We start from the raw sequence: 25,202 nt of genomic DNA, 5'->3' as shown, positions 1-25,202 counted from the left end.
AGTATTTGATGGCTCTGAGCCTGTACATGCTGGAGTTTAGAAGTACTGGGGGAGGAGAGATCTCATTGAAATCTACTGAGTATTGAGAGGCCTAGATAGAGTGGATGTGGAGAGGATGTTTCCTATAGTGGGGGAGACCAGAGCCAGAAAGCACAACCTCTAGAATAGAAGGGCATAACTTTAGAAAAGAGATGAGGAGAAATTTCTTGAACCAGAGGGTGGTGGATCTGTGGAATTCATTGCCACAGATGGCTGTAGAAGCCAAATTATTAGGTACATTTAAAACAGTGGTTGATAGGTTCGTGATTAGTCAGTGTCAAAGCTTATGGGGAAAGCGCAGGAGAATGGCATTGTGAGGGAGCCATGATGGAAAGGTAAAGCAGACTCAATGGGCTGAATGGCCTAATTCTGATCATATGCCTTAAGGTCTTAAAAGTGGGTTCACCCCACAGTAATTACTAATCTTTATTTGTAGCTTTCTTCAATGCAGGGATAAATGTTGATGCTCCACTGCATGTAGTGACAATCAAAACGAGCAGATTGCACAAACTGGCTCAAGTTTCTAATGAATCACTTTGAATGCATCTTTGCCAGAGGACATCACGACTTATTTTACTTTGTTCACCAGACAATACATTCCAGGAGGAGGTAATGGCCCAGTCTCATTTCTGAAATGCACTGTGATTTTGATGGTGGGGTGGAAGTTGATGGTGAAGTTGATGAAATAGTCGAGCTCTGCATGGGTCCAGGAAGCAGCACCAATGCAGTCAGCAGTATAGCCAAGAAAGAGTTGGGAAGCATTTGACAACTGACCCCAACCAGCTCTGTTCCACTACCACTTTCCTCTGTTTGGCAGAATTAGGTACTCAGCTCCTCCCAATTCTTCCAGACCAAAGGGCCCCTGTGATCCCTGCTGTTTCATTGGCCACGTGGAACAATTTGCGTTCCAAACCTACACCAGTAACTCTTTTGCTGCTCTATTAACGACTGCGTTAGTGGTGCTGCTTCCTGCACCTCTGAACAGCTGATCAATTTCACCAACTTTTCCACTAACTTCCACCCTGCTTTCAAATTCACATGATCTTTCTCTGGTTCCTCTGTCCCCTTTCTTGATCTCAAGTCTCCATCATCAGAGGCAGATTACCTGCTAATATCCTTTCCAAACCCACCGACTCCCACAGTTACCTTGTCGACAGCTCTCTCCACCCTGTCACTTGCAAGGGTACTATTCTCTTCTTTCAGTTCCTGTCTCCACCGCATTTGTTCTCATGATGGGGCTTTTAATTCCAGGACATTCAAGATTTCTTCTCATTCCTACCCATGCATCTCCCTCTAGGATCTTGGTCTGCAACTGCCCTAGGTATAACATGTGTGCCCACAGCTCTTCCCTCACTGACATCTGGGACCCTGGCAGTGTTTCCAGGTGAGGCAGCACTTCCCATATGAATCCATCAGTGTAATTTTTGTATGTAGTGCACCTTGTGAAACCTCCTCTAAATCACTGAGACCTGAAACAGAATGGGGGAACTCAATTTGTTGAGCATTTTTGCTCCAGCCACCTTAATAGCCTGAATTTTCTGGTATCCAGCCAGTGTCTAGCCATTTTAATTCCACTTCACATTTCCACACTGACACATCCATCCATGGCCATCTCTAATGACAAGTTAAGGCTAGATGCCGATTACACCTCATGTTCCATTATGGTAGTCTCCAACCTGATGGTATCAAAATTGATATTTCTAATTTACGGTAACTGTTTCCCTTCTCCCCCACCCCCACCCCTCCTGCCTCCATTACCTTTTTATCTCCCTTGCCCTAGTGACTTGCTCATTGCCCACCCCTTCCTTCCTCTGGTTTCCCACACCCTAACTTTATTGCACAAATCTCTATCCTCTCCTATAAGGTTACATCTTCTTCAGCCCTTTGCCTCTTCTATCTATCACCTCCCAGCTTCTCACATCATTCCCATTTCCCCCACACACCACCTCATCTTCCCTCACCTTGTTTCACCTACCACCTACCAGCTCATGCCCCTCTTTCTTCCTCCCCACCCACCCCACCCTTTTATTCAGGCATCTGCCCTTTTCCTTTCCGGTTCTGATGAAGAGTCTTGGCCTAAGATATTGACAATTTATTTCCTTCCATAAATGCTACCTAGCTGCTGAGTTCCTGTGTGTTGGATAGGTACATAGGAATAACACAGTAGAACATGAGCCTAAAGTAGGCAGGTGGGATCAGAGTGGACAGGTTCATGGTCAGCATGGAAGAGGTGGAATGAAATGATTTGTTTTTGTGCTGTGTAATTCTACGCATTTAACGATGTTCTGGAGATTTCCTCTATCGCCCACTGAGTTCCTCCATTAATGCCCTATGTATCATGAAAGGAAAACTTGCAATTACATTGTAACTTTTCTAATTTCTGGACTTCCTAATGCAGATTTTAATTATTTTAAGTACTTTTGACGTGGAGTAGTTTTCGTAGTATGGTGAAATCCTGCAGCTAATCTGTGCACAATAATGTATCTTAGACAGCAACCAGGCGAAGGCTAAGTATTAGTCAGTAAATGGGAGAACTCTGTACTTTGAATTGGATCCTTTACATTCACAAAGGACAAATTGGTCATTAACTTAGCATCTCATCCAAACAGCAGCAACTTCAGTTGTCCATCAGGGGTTGCAAATTTCCATTGTTTATATTTGACTTTTCTGGAACTGTGGTTGAATGATATTTGTCTCTGACTTCCCAAAGAAAAAAAGCACCTAATGCGGCAGGCAGGTTCGTGATTTAGCTTTTCACTCTAAAGACGGCAGTTTGTACAGTGCAGCACTCTGTTACTAAACTTTCTGGACTGGGGTTTGAAAGAAAGCCTTGAGTTAAAAGCACTACTATTGATTCACAGCTTGTACTTGTGATGAGAGGAAAAAGGTGCCACTTAAGTTCTATATATTGTAGCCTTTTATATATTGGTGAGACCCGACGCAGACTGGGAGACCGCTTTGCTGAACACCTACGCTCTGTACGCCAGAGAAAGCAGGATCTCCCAGTGGCCACACATTTTAATTCCACATCCCATTCCCATTCTGACATGTCTATCCACGGCCTCCTCTACTGTAAAGATGAAGCCACACTCAGGTTGGAGGAACAACACCTTATATTCTGTCTGGGTAGCCTCCAACCTGATGGCATGAACATTGACTTCTCTAACTTCTGCTAATGCCCCACCTCCCCCTCGTACCCCATCCGTTATTTATTTTTATACACATTCTTTCTCTCACTCTCCTTTTTCTCCCTCTGTCCCTCTGACTATACCCCTTGCCCATCCTCTGGTTCCCCCCCGCCCCCCCATCTTTCTCCCCGGACCTCCTGTCCCATGATTCTCTCATATCCCCTTTGCCAATCACCTGTCCAGCTCTTGGCTCCATCCCTCCCCCTCCAGTCTTCTCCTATCATTTTGGATCTCCCCCTCCCCCTCCCACTTTTAAATCTCTTACTAACTCTTCCTTCAGTTAGTCCTGACGAAGGGTCTCAGACTGAAACGTCAACTGTACCTCTTCCTAGAGATGCTGCCTGGCCTGTTGTGTTCACCAGCAACTTTGATGTGTGCCACTTAAGTTCATGTTTTCTTTTCTCCCCCAACACTTACACACAAAGTAATCCTATTCTATTTTAGAGTTTTGTAATAAGCAACATCTATCTGGTACAAGGAGGAGTTGTTGGCTATAGTAAACCCATTGCAATGAATAACATTGGAATTGGAGTGTAGAGCCATATCTGAATCATTTAAGTAAGCAATTTCCTATGCCAAGCCCAGTGCTACCCATGAGCAAAGCCTTCTTGATCGTGGTGACAAACCAATCCTGAAGTTTGGCAAACCAAACCCTGCTGGAAATCAGAACAGGTAGTCTTGGCTCAAGGGTAACAGGATCATCCGAGATTCTCCCTGCTGATTTGAAGATGGTTCTGAGCTTCTTCATGATGCCAGCTATGATGGGATAGCTCAGCACTTGCTGTCACTGCACAAGAGCTAAGAAATGGATGTTAGAACTAGGGACTGTTATTTTATTATCTTAGTACTTTATTCTGATGTGCGAACTTAACCCTGAAAAGTTAGCTCTGCTTCTCTTCCCATGGATGCAGCCTGACTTGCTGAGTATTTATAGCATTTTTATTTCACTTAATGCCTGCATTTTTTAATTTAAGAAAAATTCAGAGACAGGATATAGTTGATGGACAAATATAAAACATGAGTTAAAGGCTCATTGAATTTATTGCTGGAAGACAGTAATTTCTTAATACATGGTAGTAAGTAAAAGTTTAAAAAAAACAACTAGGTAATGTGGGAAACACTCAATGGAAAGAAAATAGAGTAAAAGTTTCACAGCTGAGATCCAATCCAAGGTGCCAGATCCCCAATCAAAAACCTTAATCTGATTTCCCTTTCCACAGATGCTGCCTGACGCTGCCCAGCGCTTCTAACATTTTCTGTTATTTTCCTTTCAGATTTCAGGTTTTAATTTTAATTTATCATAATTAATGCATTTGTGATCCAAGGAGCACCAAGTCATATGACACATTCGTCAAAGGATGGACAACTTTAAAGGAACCACCATTCCATTATCTACTGATACCGCTAGAAGTATAGTGAGTTCTTTGCTGCTGTGGAAGAGCTAGTTATACTTTTGACCACTCTTAGGATTGCAGTTGTCCTTGTCAATTGATTATTGACCAATAGGTGATCTTTTTAAAGTTATTTTTGGGGAAGAGAAAAAGGATTGGTAACCATGATCTTGAATTAATGTTAAAGGTAAATACAAGGAGGTCTGGGAAGCAAGGATGTGTGCTGCGGAGAGAAGAATAGCTGTACTTTTTGATCCATTGAGGAAAGATCAATGATCTTGGGATCTTGTAAATTATTTTACTTCATACCTCTGTCTGTCATTCATGTCAAAAAATCAATGGTGTACAATTTGCAACAATATTGGAACCAGAATAATTTAGAGGTTGAGGTTAATAAACCATTGAACACACATATTTTACCATATCCAAAGTAACAGTGGTTAATGATAATGGACATAAAAGTCAAATGTTATTTGCTCATTTTTAGTGTGATCCATAAAATTTTGTAAACAAACTTGGATCATCGACTTTATTCTGTAATATTTAACATAAATCTTTCTTGCATGATCCAGAGTCCAAAGTTGTATATTCATAAATCCTGATCTCATATCTGCACACGTTGATTTTTCTCTGAAGAATTCTACATCTAGGGCAAGTGGGAGAGGAAATGTTTCAGGGTAAGAGGCAAGCTGTATAGCATTCTGAGATTTAAAGCTACACAGCATCTATGCAGAATAACTGCCGGAAAAGTGAAGATAAAAATTGTCATTAGAAAAGCTCCTTCAGAAACCCTGCCTGTAGACCATAAAGGCAATTTTCCTACATTGAAAGTGCAGAGAAAAAGTTGCTCTATGGATTAGTGGTTACTGCCTCAATAGCCAATCATTGAGAAAGTTGGGCTTAAAGATGAGATGGGGGCCAGGTGCTCTGGACATGGAAGATACTGGGTATCGAAGTAAAGAACTGATTTCCATTTACATGACTCTTTTACTTTGGTATGCCCCCAAACACTTTACAGCTGGTGAAATACTTTTTGAAATATAATCACTAATTGCATTGAGATTTGAAATGACCATTAAATAACTAGTTTTATTTCCTTTTTTAAGTTTTAAAAAATATCATTTTCTTGAACAATTATGAATTACCAATATTTCAAAATCTAGCTCAGCAAAGTTTTGGTGTCCATGTTGAAATTTAATGGCTGTTGGGTTATTGTCTCACATACAGAACACTAATTGTTTATACATCAGTGAACACACTTTCAAGTTACTGAATCAACTCAACTGTTTTTGGGACCCAATATTGTGATACATCAAATAAATTCAATTCATGAGAACTTTAGAAATCTGACAGTCTTATGAAGTAACCAATCTGTGTTTTGTGTTCTGGAAACCCCAATAAAAGAATATTTCCTCTCTAGATAATAAAAAAAAATAAGCAATTGTTCAGAAGGTGAGAACAGCATTACATTTAGGGCAACATTTTATAGTGCCAGTGATAACTGACTGGGGTTCAAATCCTGCTGCTTTCTGTAAGGAATTTTTACATTCTCCCTGTGACTGTGTGAGTTCCTTCAGTTTCCTACCACACTTCAAAGTTACGGGTAGTGTTAGTGAGTGGTGCTCATTCAATGTTGGTGGAAGTGCGGTGACATTTGTGGGCTGCCCTCAGCACAATCCTCAGACTGTCCCGGTCATTCACCCCATATCGTGGATTTCTCTGTGTGATTCAATGTACATGTGATGAATAAAGCTCATTTTTTAATCTTTAAACCTGCTACTCTTTGAGTTAGATTATATTAGATTAGATTAGATTATGAGGACACTCAATCCTCGTTTGTTGTCATTTAGAAATGCATGCATTAAAAAAATGATACAATGTTCCTCCAGAATGATATCACAAGAAAAACAAAGTTAGAAGATCTTGAAGTTAACCGGCAGGTGTGGAGACCAAAGTTGTCAATCAGCATTTTGGCTGGGGACCCTGCATCAGGACTGAGAAGAACAAAAGAAATGTTGGCGTGTAGCAGTACACACGTGGATGCGATAGAGACTGGTAGCTTGTAGGTGGAACTAGATGAAGTGATGATAGGAAGATGGAATTGGGTGGGATAAACAAAGGAAGAAGAAACCAGATGAGGGAGTGAGTGTGTGTGGGAGGAGAGTATCTGGTATGTGGATAATATGAAATTATTAAGATCCGATTTTCATACTATTGGCTTGTAAGCAACTCATGGAATATGCGGTGTTCTTTCAATTTGTGTTTGGCCTCTCCATAGTGATGCAGAAGGCAAAGAACAGACAAGTCATTGTGGGATTGGGAAGGAGAGTTCAAATGACATGCAATGGAAGCTCAAAATTGGAGGAGAAATTGAGAAAAAATGGTGACATCTTTACAAAAGGTAGGGTGGGAGCAGGTACAGTTGAGGTAACTGTGAAAGTTGATGAATTTGTAGATGATGTCAGTGACATGTCTATCTCTTGACATAGAGACTGATCTAGGAAAGGAAGGGAAACTTGAGGACAGAGCAAATGTTGGTAACAAAATGGACAAGTGGACAAGTTCTGCGCAAGTGTAGAAAGAGTTGTGACTAGTAGGCTTGGAACAAAGACTGTTTCATATAGCCATGGAGGGGAAGGACAAGTTCCTCCAAGTGGATGACAGTATTAGTGGTGAAGAACTGTTGGAGTCTTTGTCCAAGAAAGATATGTAGGGCTCTATATCCTTCAAGATGGCACTGGTGAATGACAGCGGCATGTTGCAGGCTGCTTACAAAACTCCAAAATATACTTCTGAACTATTCTCACTGCAGCCTGTAATTTCAGTGTACTTTTGAACCATCTCAATGAATTAGCAATTTCACAATCTTCTGGTACTCTTGGGCAGTGTGAGGTAGAGGGACTGAGGTTTAGAGGCTGTGAAATGGAGATTTTCTGATTAGAATCGAAACAGCCTCATTGTCTCATGTATTCTGACTGTGTGGAAAACTTAGTTTTTCAAGCCGTCCGAGTAGATAATTTCAAAACATAAGTACACTGAGCTTGAAGTGCTCAACCATCTCCACCTCAGCACCAATGATGCATTCAAGGGGATGTGTTCTGCCCCACTTCCTGAAGTCAAAGATCAGCTCTTTTGTTTTGCTGTCCTTGAAGGAAAGGTAATTGTCTTGGTACCATGCCACCAGACTCTCAATCTCCTTGTACTTTGTCTCGGTGTTATTTCATATCTGATCCACTATAGTGATATCATCTGCAAACTTATAGAAAGCGTCAGAGCAGAATCTGGCCACAGAGTCATGAGCAAATTAGGGGGGTGAGAACAGAGCCTTGTGGGGTGCCAGTGTTGAGGATAATCATTGCAGATGTGTGGAGTCAAACCATTGGATGGTTTAAAGTGGAGGTTGTTAGGTTAGAAACATAGAAAACCTACAGCACAATGCAGGCCCTTCAGCCCACAAAGCTGTGCTGAACATGTCCCTACTTTAGAACTACCTAAGCTTTACCCATAGCCCTCTGTTTTACTGAGCTCCATGTAGCCATCCAGGAGTCTCTTTTTTTTTAAAAAAAACCCTATCATTTCCGCCTCCACCGCTGCTGGCAGCCCATTCCATGCACTCACCAATCTGTGTTTAAAACAAACTTACCCTGACATCTCCTCTGTACCAACTTTCAAGCACCTTAAAACTATGCCCTCTCATGCTAGCCATTTCAGCTCTGAGGAAAAGCCTCTGACTATCCACACGATCAATGCCTCTCATTATCTTGAACACCTTTGTCAGGTCACCTCTCATCCTCCATTGCTCCAAGGAGAAAAGGCCCAGTTCACTCATTCTATTTTCAAAAGGCATGCTCCCCAATCCAGGCAACATCCTTGTAAATCTCCTCTGCACCCTTTCTATGGTTTTCACGTCCTTCCTGTGGTGAGGCGACCAGAATTGAGCACAGTACTCCAAGTGGGGTCTGAACAGGGTCCTATACAGCTGCAACATTACCTCTTGGCTCCTAAACTCAATCCCATGATTGATGAAGGTCAATGCACCATATGCCTTCTTAACCACAGAGTCAACCAGAGCAGCAGCTTTGAGTGTCCTATGGACTCGGACCCCAAGATCCTTCTGATCCTCCACACTGCCAAGAGTCTTACCGTTAATGCTATTTTTTTGCCATTATATTTGACCTACCAAAATGAACCATCTCACACTTATCTGGGTTAAACTCCATCTGCCACTTCTCAGCCCAGTTTTGCATCCTATCAATGTCCTGTTGTAACCTTTGACAGCCCTCCACACTATCCACAACACCCTCAACCTTTGTATTATCAGCAAATTTACTAACCCATCCCTCCACTTCCTCATCCAGGTCATTTATAAAAATTACAAAGAGAAGGCCTCCCAGATCAGATCCCTGAGGCACACCACTGGTCACTGACCTCCATGCACAATATGACCCGTCTACAACCACCCTTTGCCTTCTGTGGGCAAGCCAGTTCAGGATCCACAAAGCAATGTCCCCTTGGATCCCATGCCTCCTTACTTTCTCGATAAACCTTGCATGGGGTACCTTATCCAAATGCCTTGTTAAAATTCATATTCACTACATCTATGGCTCTACCTTCATCAACAATGATTTTAGTCACAACCTCAAAAAATTCATTCAGGATTGGTAAGGATGTCAAAGGTTATGGGCAAAACGCAGGAGAATGGGGTTGAGAGAGATAATAAATCATCCATGATGGAATGGCAAAGCAGGCTTGATAGGCCAAATGGCTTATTTTCTGCTCCCTTGTCTTATGGTCTTGTGCTGCTTTTCCTAACTTACTGAAATCTGTAATGGTCCAAGATGCAGTGGCCTTCATTAGTGGGGTCATGTTTCAGAAGAAGGTATGAGGAGGTGTCAGAAACTTTTGATAGTTCCCTGCTGTGTAAACCTTCAATCAAGGTTTCAGATCTATTGCCTTAAGGGGTGGGCATAGGGATTCAAATTTGACTGCTTTTGAAGAGGCATGTAAATCTACAGTCCTGCATGCATATGCACACATCTGTAACATGATCAACAACAATTGGGGTGGATCTGTACTCATTTCTTTCTTCATTCCATTCTCCTGCTCTCCATTGCTATGGAATCTGGAATAAATATGTTGCACTTCAGCGAAGCTGTGTTTTTAATGTTGCAAGAGAATATCCCCTCCAAGTTCTGAAAGGAAAATAACACTTGCAAAAAAAAATTGATTTATGTTGGGAATAGACATCCACAGTTTTCTTTTGATTTTGTGCTCAGAGCTCAAGGTGTTTTGATATCATTGAATAAAGAAACACACACAGAATGCTGAAAAACTCAGCAGACCAGACTGCATCTATGAAAAAAAAGTACAGTCAGCGTTTCAGGCCGAAACATCAACTGCTTTTTTTTTCCATAGATGCTACCTGGCCCGTTGAGTTCCTCCAGCATTTTGTGTGTGTTGCTCGGATTTCCAGCATCTGCAGATTTTCTCTTGTTTGTGTTACTGAATAAAGTATCTATATTGTAGAACAAACTCTGCCTATGGTTACGAATTCTTGAATGGGTATCAGTCACCAAACATAGTGGGTCATCAAATGTTTTGAAATTCACAGATCTTGAACCTACCTAATGTAGATGTGCATTTTTGGTTCTGAATCTCTTCCAGCTATGAGGAAGGGACTGTTTCTAGAATACTGTCCCAATAATTTGATTCAGTGATTAAATTTTGAGATAAAATTAGAATGAAACCAGTTGGGCTTTTCTTCCCAGCAGTTAAGTCATTTTTGGCAGTTTAGAAATATAAATGATTGCTGTTACAAAAAAAATCTGAAAGTATACATGTTCAGTTTTGAAATGGTTGTACTTGTTCCACAAATGCATGTTTATTTATGCCATTACTGAAGAGGAACTGCAGTATTGTGATATATGGTCATAGTGCTATGGGTCAGCTCAGTTCCTAACATTGTGCTCTGGGTATTATTTAAGCAATTTCTGCAAGGCAAGATAACCAGGCTTAGAGCTCCTTCAAGTGTCAGTGCTGTAAATCAGGGGTCCCCAACCTTTTTTGCGCTGCGGACTCGTTTAATATTGACAATATTCTTGCGGACCGGCCGACCCGGGGGGGGGCGGGGGTGTAGGGTTGCCAACGGACAAGAGTAGCGGTCAAAGAAAGACTACAATGACCATGAAGCCTTGCGCGGGCACCAGTGCGCACGCGTGTACCTGCCGATATTATTCTCTGCAAAGCATTTTTGGCGATTCTGTTCGGGGCGGGGGGTGTTCATCACGACCGGAATATTGGTAATAAGGGGCTAATACACTCAATTTCATTTCTAAAAGGGTTTATCTAACGAATTTAATATTAAACACACCGCATATTTTCCTTGCATGAATATAGTGATAAGTCAATCATCGGGGAGGACGGGGAGCTTGAAGTGTTGAAAGAACTTCCAGTAGAAGTGGTAGAGGCAGGTTCGATATTATTTAAAGAAAAATTAGATAGGTATACGGACAGGAAAGGAATGCAGGGTTATGGGCTGAGTGCAGGTCGGTGGGACTAGGTGAGAGTAGCGTTCGGCACGGACTAGGAGGGCCGAGATCGCCTGTTTCCGTGCTGTAATTGTTATACGGTTATATAAGTCACTTATCAGTCAATAGCATCATAACATTTTAAGTAACGTTTGGATATTAAACACACAGCACATATTTTCCCCGTTATGAACATATAAAATCATTGCAACACACCAATATCGCTGAATCAGTGGGAGCTCTGGGCTTGTTTTCCTGCAACAAGACGGTCCTATCGAGGGGTGATGGGAGACAGTGATACTCGAAGGGGATTCCTTATGTCCAGTCTATTTAGTTTTCGTTGCATTCATTGCAGAGATATGTTGGAAATGGAAGCAACGTTTTCAGTGCTTTCATGGCTATCTCAGGATATTTAGCCTTAACTTTGATCCGGAATGCCGGCAGAGATGTTATGTCAAACAGACTTTTCAGCCCGCCGTCATTTGCAAGCTCGAGGAGTTGATCTCCTTCCCGCGCTGACACGGATGACATGCGGGTAATGGCCTCGCGTGTGTTCAAGCTCAACAGTGCGTGACAGGGAATGAGGAAAGGTGCAGCTGACTCCTATCGCCAAATCATATCGTTTCCTCGCGGCCCAGTGGTTGGGGACCGCTGCTGTAAATATTCTTTTAAACTTATAAGAATATTTAAATAATTTGTTTCTCTAAGGAATTGTGTATGAATAATATGATTAATCTGTCTCTGATACAATCTGGAGAGTTTATTGTGCATATTCAAATAGAGGAGTATCTTGTTGCAGAAGGACAACTCAGCTCTTCCTGCTGAGTGGGGTCATCTATTTGATTCTTTAACATGGCCAGCCACAGAAAAGTAACTCAGTTATTTTTCTACTTTTTTTCCCTTAGTTTTCCACCTGTCTGAAAAAGTCACCTCTGTGATTCCAGAGAGTGCCCTGCTGATTGTGTTGGGTCTCATCCTGGGAGGAATAGTCTGGGCAGCCGACCACACTGCCTCCTTCACTTTAACACCGAATGTCTTCTTCTTCTACCTCTTGCCACCTATCGTATTGGATGCCGGATACTTCATGCCCAACCGACACTTCTTTGGCAACATTGGATCAATTCTCATGTACGCTGTCATTGGCACAGTTTGGAATGCTGCAACTACTGGTCTCTCCCTCTATGGTGTCTTCTTGACTGGTATAATGGGTAAGGCACAGATCTGGATTGTAGTTTTGTTTTATGCAATGGAAGTGAGCCAGGGCCAAGTAATAAGCTGTGATTTAAAATTCCAAAAGTAGTCCAACTTGTTTTATGTTGATGTATTCTCCTGCCAATATATACCAACAGAGTTCTGTCACTGTTGCTTTCTTAGTGGTTATTCATACATGTATATGAACGAGTCCAGGATTTTGTGTTAGTTTTTATCCCTCTCTTGTGTGGGTACACATCTGACCTTGTTGGAACAGTCCTACTGATTCCCCGAGCACTGAGGCAAGCTCACCAGAAAGTTTCCTTTCTCCAAATAACTGTGAATTCTAAGGACATTGAAAACTTCAGCACCAAAATTAATAAATGAACATACACAGTGATGAAGAAAACCAAGAAGATTTTTCATGTACTGATCAGCCTTGATCTAGGTCAAGGGATGAAATATCCTACATGGTTAGAAAGTGTAATCTAGCAAAATTAGAGTAGATGGCTGGTCCCACATTTCCACTTTCAGCCATAACTTGCTGCCCTCCATAACTTAAAAGCCTTCTGTCTCAATTAGCTGACCTGTGCAACGTTACCAAGGCCTTTTCTCATTTTTTTTTATATAGAAGAGAATTGTAATAGTTTACATTTAACTTCATGGGAGTGGTTTGACCAGGCTGTTGTTCAGGTCCTGAAGGTCAGAAAGATGTAGGCTTCTAAAATGTAGGCCAATTCTTTAGTGCAAATAAGAAGCTGAGGAAGTGCTGTAATGAGGAAGATAACATCTTTCACATGAGATTTTAAGCATCCCCTTGTGTGTTTTGGTGAAGAGCCAGTAACTTCTCTCCACACCCGTGGCCTTGTTAATCTGTCATCAGTAAAATATTTCCTGACCATAATCTTTCATTAATAGGAGTGTTCGATGGCTCTGGGCCGACATGTGATTAGGAAAGAGGAGTTAGAATGCACGATAATTATGGGAAAGATTGAAGGGAGGAAAGCAAGAGGAAGACAAAGACAAATGATGCAGACAGCAGCCAGAGAACTGGAAATGAATACCAATGAATTGATCCACTTGACCCGAAACAAAAGTGTATGGGCCACGGCAGTCAAAGCTCAAACTGGGCATGGCACCTGATGATGATGATGAATCTTCCATTACAGCAATAAGTTTTGAAATTTAATTTATTGTCTGGAAGTATTTTAAAAGTCCTGGATTAATATGGCACCATTCAAGTTCTTTTGTGGATTCTTTAAATTGAGTGGTTATATTTTAATTACGCTGTATTTGATCAGAAGGTTGCACCTTACGGTTCATTATCTCCAGCACAACAAAGGAGGAGTAGGTATGGTAGATATTGCAGCACAGTTTTGTGAGCTCCATTTGCATTGCTGTCTATCACCACCAGCACCAAAGACCAACAACTATTAAGAAAGGCCTGAAGAAATGTTTGACTGTGGGCTGCTTGCTTGCATCCCCATTTATTAGTTCATCATATTTATAATATTTGATAACAAAAGTCACCATTTATTCTGAATTCTATTTATTCTGCAGGAGAGCTCCAGGCTGGCCTCCTGGAATTTCTTCTGTTTGGAAGCTTGATTGCTGCAGTTGACCCAGTGGCTGTATTGGCTGTGTTTGAAGAGGTTCATGTGAATGAAGTGTTGTTCATCATTGTCTTTGGAGAATCTCTTCTTAATGATGCAGTCACTGTGGTAAGTTCAGAGGTCACTCCTTAATAGGTTTTCCTCTAGTCCAACACAGCACCAATATCTTAATGGATTTTCAAAGTATTGCCTCAATATTTATCAAATGACAATTTCTTTTCTCATACCTCCTTGGGATCCAATGATCTTTGATATTTGCCAATCTAAGTTGCCCCTAAAGATTGAGAGATTGGCTTTTTATACTGGTTTGATCCTGTTTGCACTAGCTCAAGAGTTTGATGCCATTGAGTGGTCAGATCTCAGGGCACCTTAATGAAATCTGATGTCAAATTTAGGTCAGACCATGCAGGAATGGCAGGCATTGATCCCTTTGATGGTCCGTTCTGTTTTTCTGTTTGTTTCGCTACTTGATTATCACTTTAACTGATTGGGAATACTTGTCACTTTTTTTAAAGAAATCAAACAAATTTTAACTTCCATTTTCTGAATTGTCAATCCGGTATGACTTTGTGGACTATTTTCTAGATAGGGAGAAAATTTTAAAAAATCAGAGTTGCAAAGGGAACTGGGAGACCACGTACAGGTTTCCTCGGAAGTTGAGTCGGGTAGTAAAGAAGGCAAATGCAATGATAGCGTTCATTTTGAGATAGCTATGGTACAAAAGCAAGAATGTAATGCTGGGGCATTATAAAGCATTGGTTGGACCGCACTTGGAGTATTGTGAACAGTTTTGGGTCCTTTATCTAAGAAAGGAGAGGACTGGATTGGAGAAGGTCCAGAGGAGATTCTTGAAAATGATCCTAGGAATGAAATGACTAACAGGAGTGTTTTTTTTTTAATGTAAAGCACCCTCCATCTAAAATATATCCCCACTAGGCCATAAGACTATAAGACTTATAACTGTGTGGTTCTCATCGTGTTGAAGTGGTGAAATCATTTTATTTCCACTCTCGGCCGTCTCTGGGCTGGTTTGTGCTGGCATTTAGAAGAACGAGGGAGGGCATCTCATTGAAACCAAATTTTGAAAGGCCTAGATGGAGTGGATGTGGAGAGGATGTTTCCTATGGTGTTCCCAATAGTGGGCGAGTCTAGGACCAGTGAGCACAGCCTCAGAGTTGAGGGATGTCCACTTAGAACAGAGATGAGGAAAAATCTCTTAAGCCAGAGGGTGGTGAATCTGTGGAATTTATTGCCGCAGATAGCTGTGCAGGCCAAGTCATTGGGTATACTTAAAGTGGAGGTTGAGAGGTTTTTGATTAATCAGGCTGTCAAAGGTTACAAGGAGAAGGCAGAATGAGGTTGAGAGGGATAATAAATCGTCTATGATGGAATGGCAGAGCCGGCTCAATGGGCCAAATGACCTATTTCTGCTCCTGTGTCTTATAGTCTTATGGCCTGGTGGGGATATATTTTAGAAGGAAGGTGCTTTACGTTAGTTTTCGGTGGAGCTTTCCCATGAATTGATGTGCATTGATACTGTAGAATAGAATTGTTTCATGTTTATTCACAGGCAACAGGAAATACAATGGATTCTGGTTAATGGTGACCACTACATTTTGACCCAATTAAGTGGCTGCCACAATTGGCTAAAGTTTCATGGAAATAGTTAAAAAGGCATAAAAAGATTATCTACTATCTAATTGAGCAATAAATTACATATTTAAATGAAATACAAAACAAATTAGAACACTACCAATGCTGCTGCAGCACTATAAAACTGTCAATTCCTAGTAGTTATTGACAGAAGAATTCACCCAGTGTACGCTGCCTTGTTCTTTTGATTGACTGTAACTGAACAAAATCAGCGCAGACACAGTGCAGATAATTGATTGCCTTCGACAATTGCATCCTCCAAAACTTGATTTTCATTGTAACATTCAAGATGATTCTCTATACCTTCAAATTCTGTGTGGTTCCTATCTTGTTGAAGTGGTGAAATCATTTTATTTTCACTCTCTGCCGTCTCTGCTGTCTCCAAGCCTGAATGCTTGAAACCGCAGTGAGCAAAACAGTTCTAGATTGTATTACCGATTATTTCTCATCAACAATCAGTGTCAAAAATCACTGCTTTTTCAACACAAACACATGCAACTGACTATCTAAAAACTGTTCACTCTAAGCATGCTATGGTGGCTAATGGCCACACAGGTCCATAAGACTGATGCCAGTTAGAAACTGTTCAGCAACAGTCTCCTGTCCTAGTTAAGCAAAATAGTGTCCCAAATAAGCAACGGGAATCCTGACTATTTTCCCAATTAGTTTTTGTTCTTTAAATATCCCGAATAAGCAGCTGCCCAATTAACTGAAGTATCAATTAACTGGAATCCACTGTATTCCTAATGAACTAGCAATGTCCACAAGTCGAGGATGTGTTTCCAATGGTGACCATGCTTAAGATCTCGCTCTGTCAGAATAATACTATTTTACATTGGGTATTTTGCAATGGGGTAATCTTAGTAATTAATACATTCTATCTGATTCAACTGTCCAACTTCAATTCTGGAATAACTATAATAACTATTATTGACAAATCATAGAAATAATTTGTTCACATGTGTAAGGCAAGGGAAAAGCCAAAGGTGGAGAGCTTTTGGAATCAGATGTCCAGAAAAAATTATCCGTCCCACATTAGAGCCCAAATAACAAAGTTTATCTTCTAAAAGGATTCTATTTTACATCTTTTTGTAGATGATGCCCTCTAATCCAATCAGATGAAAATCCAGTGTCTAACAATTGAGTAGAATTATCAATTAACTTAACAAGTTGATGATCCCTGTCACTTCATTTTACAAGCTTATTTTTTAAAACAATACTTCCATTTTACACGACTGGGGAATAAACTGAGTTAACATTTGTTGTGATTTTGTCACAGCTTTTGACTTAGTGCTGTCATTCTCCAGATACACAGTATTAATATGATGTGCATTCCATGGCAATGTGATAAAACTAGGACACTTGGAGATCTTGAAAGATGATGGCCTGGAATCAATTCTTCAAAAGGAACAGAAAATATCTCAATAAATTAGGAATTTCTAAAAAAAAGTCATTAATCTGAGAGCCCATTTAAAAAAAATATGTTCATGAATCATTTGGGATTGCATTGCATATCACTGCTAAAGGTTTTAAAATCTCCCCAGGGTGGAGCAGCGTTTGTGTTAAGAGCTGTACTGCAAATCAAAATTAATTTTATTTATTGAGATACCACAAAATGATGACCAATTAACCTATGAACTGGTACGTCTTTGGACTGTGGGAGGAAATTGGAGCACCAAAGGGAACATGAATAATCGTGGGGAAAACGTACGAACTCCTTGCAGGCAGCAGCAGGAATTGAACCCAGATCACCTGTACTGTAAAGCATTGTGCTAACCCCTAAGCACTATCCTCTGTCACAGGTGCTAAATGTGCATTTAATCGCAGCTTGCTTCCAGCAAGATGGCGGTGCGCTAAGACGCAGCAGTTTTTCTGCGTCCAACCAAAGGTACAATTGTTCATCCTTTACATCTTTTCACAATTACAAGACACTGCTGGAATTGAGGACACCAAGTGCTGCAGGTCTATTCCACTAGCGAGTTGCTGGATAGTGGCAGAGCTGGACTCGTGCATTGCGTTGCGGTGGTGCGGGAGGTTTTTGTTGTGATCTCAAGAGCCTGTCGGGCGTTGGTAATACTCTTGAGTCCAATTCACTGGTCTATGGGCGAGATTGACAGTGGGGGAGCTATGTGGCTTCGGTTGTGGAACAGACCAGACCCTCATTCGTGCTTCGGGTTTCCGGTTGCGGCTGCCGAGGAGGGAAATATGTGCTGCTGGATTCCACACTGGGTTGGAGGCTGGCCGCTACTGTCGGTGCTGTCCTCCAGTGCCGGATGGCTAGGAGACAAGCTGAATTGCTTTTGTCTGCAGCTACACTGTACGGTATGAGTACTGCAACCTGTTCTTGCAGAAACCTCACTCCAGTCCAACATCTGTGTGTCATCAATCTACAGGCCATGCCACTCGGGGACTTGAGCTCTATTATTACATTTTTTATATTTTTCGTAACTGTTTTTCTGCTGTCATAATTATGTGTCCTGTGTGTGATTGTTGGTTCTACCTTTTGCACCTGGAGGAATGCTGCTTCGTGCGGCTGTATTCATGTGTATGGGTGAATGACAATTAAACTTGAATTTGTGCCTTGCTTCTTGAAGTCAGCATTCATATTCAAAGAAACATTGCAGAAGCATATCACAGACATCCACGTCTCTATTATGTGTTTCCTGTCAGCAGTTGAGCACAAGTTCTCCCATCAACCCCTTCCCATCCTGTTACTCCCCTCCACTCCATCTAAAGTCGAGTAACCTGTTTATAAATCTGCGGAAGCTGGAACTTGTGCTATAGTACAGTGTGAAAAATGTGATTTAACCGAGGCATCTGAAAGCCTTAATCAGTACATCAATATAAAAGATGACATTTCTTTTGTGATATAAAGCCAATGTTATCATTTGTGAATTTAAATAATGAGTTGACTGATCCCCTTCAAAAATATTTCAGAGCTATTGTTATCAGAATTCAGCTTGTGGAAATAGTTTAATTTGTCTCTGAAACGTTAAGCTTGCTTGGAAATACAACAAAGCGTAATAAGCATTTAATTAGTTGTATGGATAGTATTGAAAATTCAAGTTCTGTCAGTCAAATTCTCTATCAATTAGTTCCTGACTTCTCTACCCTAGCGAAGAGAGAGTTCCTCTATGGAATTACTTGTTACTATGGAGATAATTCTTTATCTCATCTTCTGTCTGAATATATGCATGTATGTGAATCTTGTTATGAAAAGATATAAACTTGATTTGACATTTCTGTACCGTTTACCAAAGAGCCAATAGGGTTACCAAGTCTGGCTGTATACCTGGAGGTTTCACATCACTTCCTAACACTGACTGGCCAACATATTCAGCCGTTAGCTTACTACAGGCCTGAAAGTGGTAAGGGTGCTATTTTTGTGTAACCTGATTTTGGTCATTCTTGACTCTCTAAACAAATCCAGATCTGGACAGATAAATGGCAGGTGAAATTTAATGCAAGTAATATAAAATATTACATAGGAAGTAGAAATATATATAAATGTACAATAGGGAGTCTTGAGTTAGTGCACTGTATGAGAAGGATTTAGGAGTCCTGATAAACTCACCAATATCAACATCTAGACAATGCACGGAAGTGACTAGTAAGGCTGATGGAATGTTGGGCTATATAATGCACTCAGTAGAGGTCAAGTTAGAGATGTTCTCTTTAGGCTGTATAGTGCGCTTGTGAGGCCACACCCCTTGAGTACTGTGCACAGTTTTGATCTCCATATTTTGCGAGGGATGTGGAGGCACTGGAATGAGTTCAGAAAAGGGTGACAAGACTCATTTCAGGTCTGCAGGGTATGAGCTATGAAGAAAGCATTAATTTTTTTTTTAACTCAAGTGGACTTAGAATGAGAGGAGACACAATAGAAGTGTTCAGAATCATGAAAGGTATAAGTAACGTGGATGCCAGCTGCTACTTCAAAATTAATCCATCAACGAGGACACGGGGCCATAAATAGAGACTGGGTAAGGTGAGATTTCAGACTAATATCTGGAAGCATTTCTTTACACAATTGTGGACACATGGGACAATCTACATTGTTGTGTAGTTGTAAGTAGTACCTTACAGACTTTCAAATCTAAACTTGATAGTTATTTCAACACACTATGTGAATAGGAATTTGGTAAGTTTTGTTGGGTTGAATGGTCTATTCTTGTCAAAAACGTTCTAATGTTCTGATATCCCAAGCAGCCTTTTTCTTCCATCCTTTCGTTATGGCTAATAAACAAGAGTTGAAAGAAAATGGAGGTTTAAAAAAGAATTATTATTCAGGCCATGTGACTTTTGTTCCCCAGTTTGCAGGTGCCTTAAATTCTGGCGAATCCATAATGACCTTTGCAGTGTAGGCAGAAAATTCAATTAACAAGTGTTTTACACACTGCACCATTCTCTGGATTCTGCAGGCAGGCTAATTTATCTTTGCTGACAAAATTCAGGTCTTGGGAAACTAAAAATAACCCGGATCACTATCTTTGGGGAAAATGCAGAACAGCACGGTTATATATATATATATATGTGTGTGTGTGTGTGTGTGTGTGTGTGTGTGTGTGTGTGTGTGAGAGAGAGAGAGATATCGCTCTCTCTCTCTCTCTCTCTCTCTCTCTATCTCTCTCTCTCTCTCTAGGTCATTTTCATCTCAGGTATCTGGAACTACTGTTGCTGTGATAACTACAGGGCTATAAATCTTCTGGAAGGTAGACTGGACCCATAAGTGACGTGCTGGTTACCAAGTGATGATATGGCCTTTGCTACCTGGTGTAGTGCATCCAGTTAAGATATTGGAATAAATCGTCAATAGAACTCTCAGTATTTGAACTTAATATTAAAACCAAAGGTTGAGGTAAGATGTGTAAAATATATAGTAATTGGAAAGCTAAAAGGATATCTGTGTAAAACATACCTGATTATGCTTTTTATTGGCCTGAAATCACATGAATTAAGTCCCTTTATACAATCATGGGGTGTTACTGTCTGGCAAGTTTGACTTGTACAGGGGAAGGGAAATAACTTTGAAGTTCTGCCACATAGAACAGGTTGCTGAAGGCCACCATGAGTGTTTTTAAATTGTATTTAAATTTTGAACTCAACTCTGTTCAACGTGGGATTACTGTTCCTTCCATCTACTGACTAGAATGGACATAATGGGAGAAGAAGATACTTTTATAATGCTCTTTGCTGCCACTTCTTTCCTATTATGTTAATGAACCAACAAATACAAAATGCTGGAGGAACTCAGCAGGTCAGGCAGCATCTATGGAAATGAATCAACAGTTGACATTTCGGGCTGAGACCTTCTTCAGGACTGGAAATGAAGGGGGAAATATGCCAGAATTAAAAGGTTGAGGGAGGGGAAAGAGGCTAGCTGGGAGGTGATAGGTGAAGCCAGGTGGATGGGAAAGGGCAAGGGAAGGTGGAGGGAAATTTGTTTACCAGAAGAATAAATCTATATTCATGCCATCAGGTTGGAACCTACCCAGACAGGATATAAGGTATTGCTCCCTCTATTCTGAGGTGACCTTATCTTGGCACAAGTGGAGACCATGGATTGACATGTTGGAATGGGAATTGGAATTAAATTGTTTGGCCAGCGGGAAGTCCCACTTGTGGCGGATGGCGCGGAGCTGTTCAATGAAGCGGTCCCCCAACTTGCGGCGGGTCTCACCTATGTAGTGGAGGCCACATCGGGAGCACGGGACACAATAGATGACCTCAGCAGATTCACAGGTGAAGTGTTGCCTCACCTGGATGGACTATTTGGGGCCCTGAATAGAGGTGAGGGGGGAGGTGTGTGAGCAGGTGTAGCACATAGCCCACTTGCAGGGATAAGTGGCTGGGGGGACATTAGCAAGGAGGGACGAATGGACAAGGAATCATGAAGGGAGGATCACTGTGCAAAGTGGAGGGTCGGTGAGTAAAGATATGTTTAGTGGTGGGATCCACGTGTGAATTTGAAGACTGGTTGCTGTTGTACAGGATTGGACAATACATGCAAAGCAGGATTGTACAGCAGCAGTGAGTTAAATAATCGGATTTAGTGATTAACTGAGGCATGGATAATTATCATGACAGAGGGAAAGCTCCCCTTCTGTGAAATTTTTCAAGGTATCCCTGAGGGAGCAGATATAGCCTTCCCAAATCCTTATGAACTTGGCTTTGTCAGAAAGATGGTGGTACTTGTATGGTGAGGAATGTCTGTATCATCAGTACGGCAATGGAAACTCCACTTTCTGGAGTCGTGGGCCTGCAATATTCTAATTCAATGTCAGTGTTGACTGAGATTTATCATTCTTGTCAGTGGAGAGAAGACTCCACAATGGCTGCTATTCTTGATGTAAAGGGCCGAGAACTAACGATATGCCATAGCACAGTGTGTCCTGTCTGTGTGAATTAAGAAAATGCTGAGATGTCTTGTGGTCAGGCAACCTATTTGCTAATTTCTTCAGGTTAAGTTCTTTAATGTCAGGATACTTCTCAAGAAATGTTATCGGGCGTAGGAGAGGTGTATGGAGATTGAAATCCCGATGCTCGTGGACACACTGACTAAATGTGACTGTGTGTGCCATTACCAGAGCACTGACTGTTCCCGAGTTCCTGGCACTGGTGAACCTCCCCACCACTTTGTTTTGGCAGTCACACCTTTGTGAGCCCATCACACGCCATCTTAAGCAAGGTTGAAGGCATGCCCAAGGTGTGTCACATTATCAAGGAAACCACTGTAGATGGAGCTCAAGCTATTCCACACAAGTTAAAAGGGAGGAGTGTCCAGGCATTAATGGAACCACAACAATGTCTTGAATGAAGACCTTGACATTTCCCATAAAGAAACAGGAGGATTTGAGCTAGGATATACAATATGTAGGAACCAAACCCAAAAGATGTGGTTATGTTACACCATGAACACTATAAATTAAGTCCTAGTTGTGGGCACGTGGCCAAGTGGTTAAGGCATTGGACTAGCGACCTGAAGGTCGTGAGTTCGAGCCCCAGCCGAGGCAATGTGTTGTGTCCTTGAGCAAGGCACTTTAATCACACATTGCACTGCAACGACACTGGTGCCAAGCTGTATGGGCCCTAATGCCCTTCCCTTGGACAACATTGGTGTCGTGGAGAAGGGAGACTTGCAGCATGGGCAACTGCTGGTCTTCCATACAACCTTGCCCAGGCCTGCGCCCTGGAGAATGAAGACTTTCCAGGCGTAGATCCATGGTCTCGCAAGATGAACGGATGCCTTCAGTTGTGAGTGTGAAGGAAAGTTGAGTGGTGGAACACATTGCCAAATATGAATCCTATAGATTGTTTCCTGGGCATGTGCTGATATCACAGCAGCATGTGAAGAGATACAGCAGCCTAGCTTAGATGGTAGCACTCCCGCTCCAGAGATTTGAATACATTATCCAGTGAGACATTGCGAAGCAGTCAGCTCTTGCTTGCAATATACATTGAACCCATTTGTTGGAACTGCTTTAGTTTGGTGCCCCCTAGTGATAAATATGGAGTTGTGCAAGTTTTTGTTGGGACTTTTTTTTTGGAGCTAAAGCACATCAGAGAAGGTGGTGTAGGCTATTTGGTTTTGATCCTGTTCCACCATTCATTAAGCTCATGGTTTAAATCTGTCTTTGCCTTAATATCGCTTCTCCCTCTGTCCCCACATGCTTGGCCCCATTGTAGCTTGGCTGATTATCGGTGCTTTATGTGTATTTGCAGATACCTCCTCCAAAGCCCCAATCCTCAGAAGAAATTTATTCACATTTCCAACTAAAATGGATGATCTCTTACTTTGCAATATGCCCCTTGGTTTTATAATTACCATTATAGCAATTGTCCTTTCAGCATCCAAATTGACATTTCCCCAGCAGTGCAAGTACATCTACCTTAAATATGAAAACCCAAACCATAGAAAATAGTTCAGGTGTAATCTCACAAGTGCTTTCTAAAGATGTATCAAAGCTTCCCTACTTTCATATTCCATACTATTTGAAATAAAGACCAATGCTCAATTACTCTTCCTATTTAGAAACATAGAAACATAGAAAATAGGTGCAGGAGTAGGCCATTCGGCCCTTCGAGCCTGCACCGCCATTTATTATGATCATGGCTGATCATCCAACTCAGAACCCCGCCCCAGCCTTCCCTCCATACCCCCTGATCCCCGTAGCCACAAGGGCCATATCTAACTCCCCCTTAAATATAGCCAATGAACTGGCCTCAACTGTTTCCTGTGGCAGAGAATTCCACAGATTCACCACTCTCCGTGTGAAGAAGTTTTTCCTAATCTCGGTCCTAAAAGGCTTCCCCTTTATCCTCAAACTGTGACCCCTTGTTCTGGACTTCCCCAACATCGGGAACAATCTTCCTGCATCTAGCCTGTCCAATCCCTTTAGGATTTTATACATTTCAATCAGATCCCCCCTCAATCTTCTAAATTCCAACGAGTACAAGCCCAGTTCATCCAGTCTTTCTTCATATGAAAGTCCTGCCATCCCAGGAATCAATCTGGTGAACCTTCTCTGTACTCCCTCCATGGCAAGGATGTCCTTCCTCAGATTAGGGGACCAAAACTGCACACAATACTCCAGGTGTGGTCTCACCAAGGCCTTGTACAACTGCAGTAGTACCTCCCTGCTCCTGTACTCGAATCCTCTCGCTATAAATGCCAGCATACCATTCGCCTTTTTCACCGCCTGCTGTACCTGCATGCCTACTTTCAATGACTGGTGTATAATGACACCCAGGTCTCGTTGCACCTCCCCTTTTCCTAATCGGCCACCATTCAGATAATAATCTGTTTTCCTATTTTTGCCACCAAAGTGGATAACTTCACATTTATCCACATTAAATTGCATCTGCCATGAATTTGCCCACTCACCCAACCTATCCAAGTCACTCTGCATCCTCTTAGCATCCTCCTCACAGCTAACACTGCCACCCAGCTTCGTGTCATCCGCAAACTTGGAGATGCTGCATTTAATTCCCTCATCCAAGTCATTAATATATATTGTAAACAACTGGGGTCCCAACACTGAGCCTTGCGGTACCCCACTAGTCACCGCCTGCCATTCTGAAAAGGTCCCGTTTATTCCCACTCTTTGCTTCCTGTCTGCTAACCAATTCTCCATCCACATCAATACCTTACCCCCAATACTGTGTGCTTTAAGTTTGCACACTAATCTCCTGTGTGGGACCTTGTCAAAAGCCTTTTGAAAATCCAAATATACCACATCCACTGGTTCTCCCCTATCCATTCTACTAGTTACATCCTCAAAAAATTCTATGAGATTCGTCAGACATGATTTTCTTTTCACAAATCCATGCTGACTTTGTCCGATGATTTCACCGCTTTCCAAATGTGCTGTTATCACATCTTTGATAACTGACTCCAGCAGTTTCCCCACCACCGACGTTAGGCTAACTGGTCTATAATTCCCTGGTTTCTCTCTCCCTCCTTTTTTAAAAAGTGGGGTTACATTAGCCACCCTCCAATCCTCAGGAACTAGTCCAGAATCTAACGAGTTTTGAAAAATTATCACTAATGCATCCACTATTTCTTGGGCTACTTCCTTAAGCACTTTAGGATGCAGACCA

At 41.6% G+C, this 25,202-nt stretch overlaps 1 protein-coding gene across 2 annotated transcripts in view; it reads left to right on the top strand.

Moving 5' to 3' along the window:
• The window catches only part of LOC140212522 (sodium/hydrogen exchanger 3-like), a 163,781-nt gene that overhangs the window by 94,241 nt on the left and 44,338 nt on the right, over positions 1-25,202 (top strand). For both annotated transcript variants that reach the window (XM_072283440.1, XM_072283439.1), the window contains exons 2-3: positions 12,051-12,353; positions 13,897-14,057. In XM_072283440.1, the coding sequence (XP_072139541.1) occupies positions 12,051-12,353; positions 13,897-14,057 (464 nt within the window). The remainder of the gene's footprint in view (positions 1-12,050; positions 12,354-13,896; positions 14,058-25,202) is intronic.

Source organism: Mobula birostris, chromosome 19 (genome assembly GCF_030028105.1).
Source record: "Mobula birostris isolate sMobBir1 chromosome 19, sMobBir1.hap1, whole genome shotgun sequence".
NCBI lineage: Eukaryota > Metazoa > Chordata > Chondrichthyes > Myliobatiformes > Myliobatidae > Mobula > Mobula birostris.
Note: the sequence above shows the minus strand (reverse complement) of the source record. Positions and strands in the feature narration are given on the sequence as shown.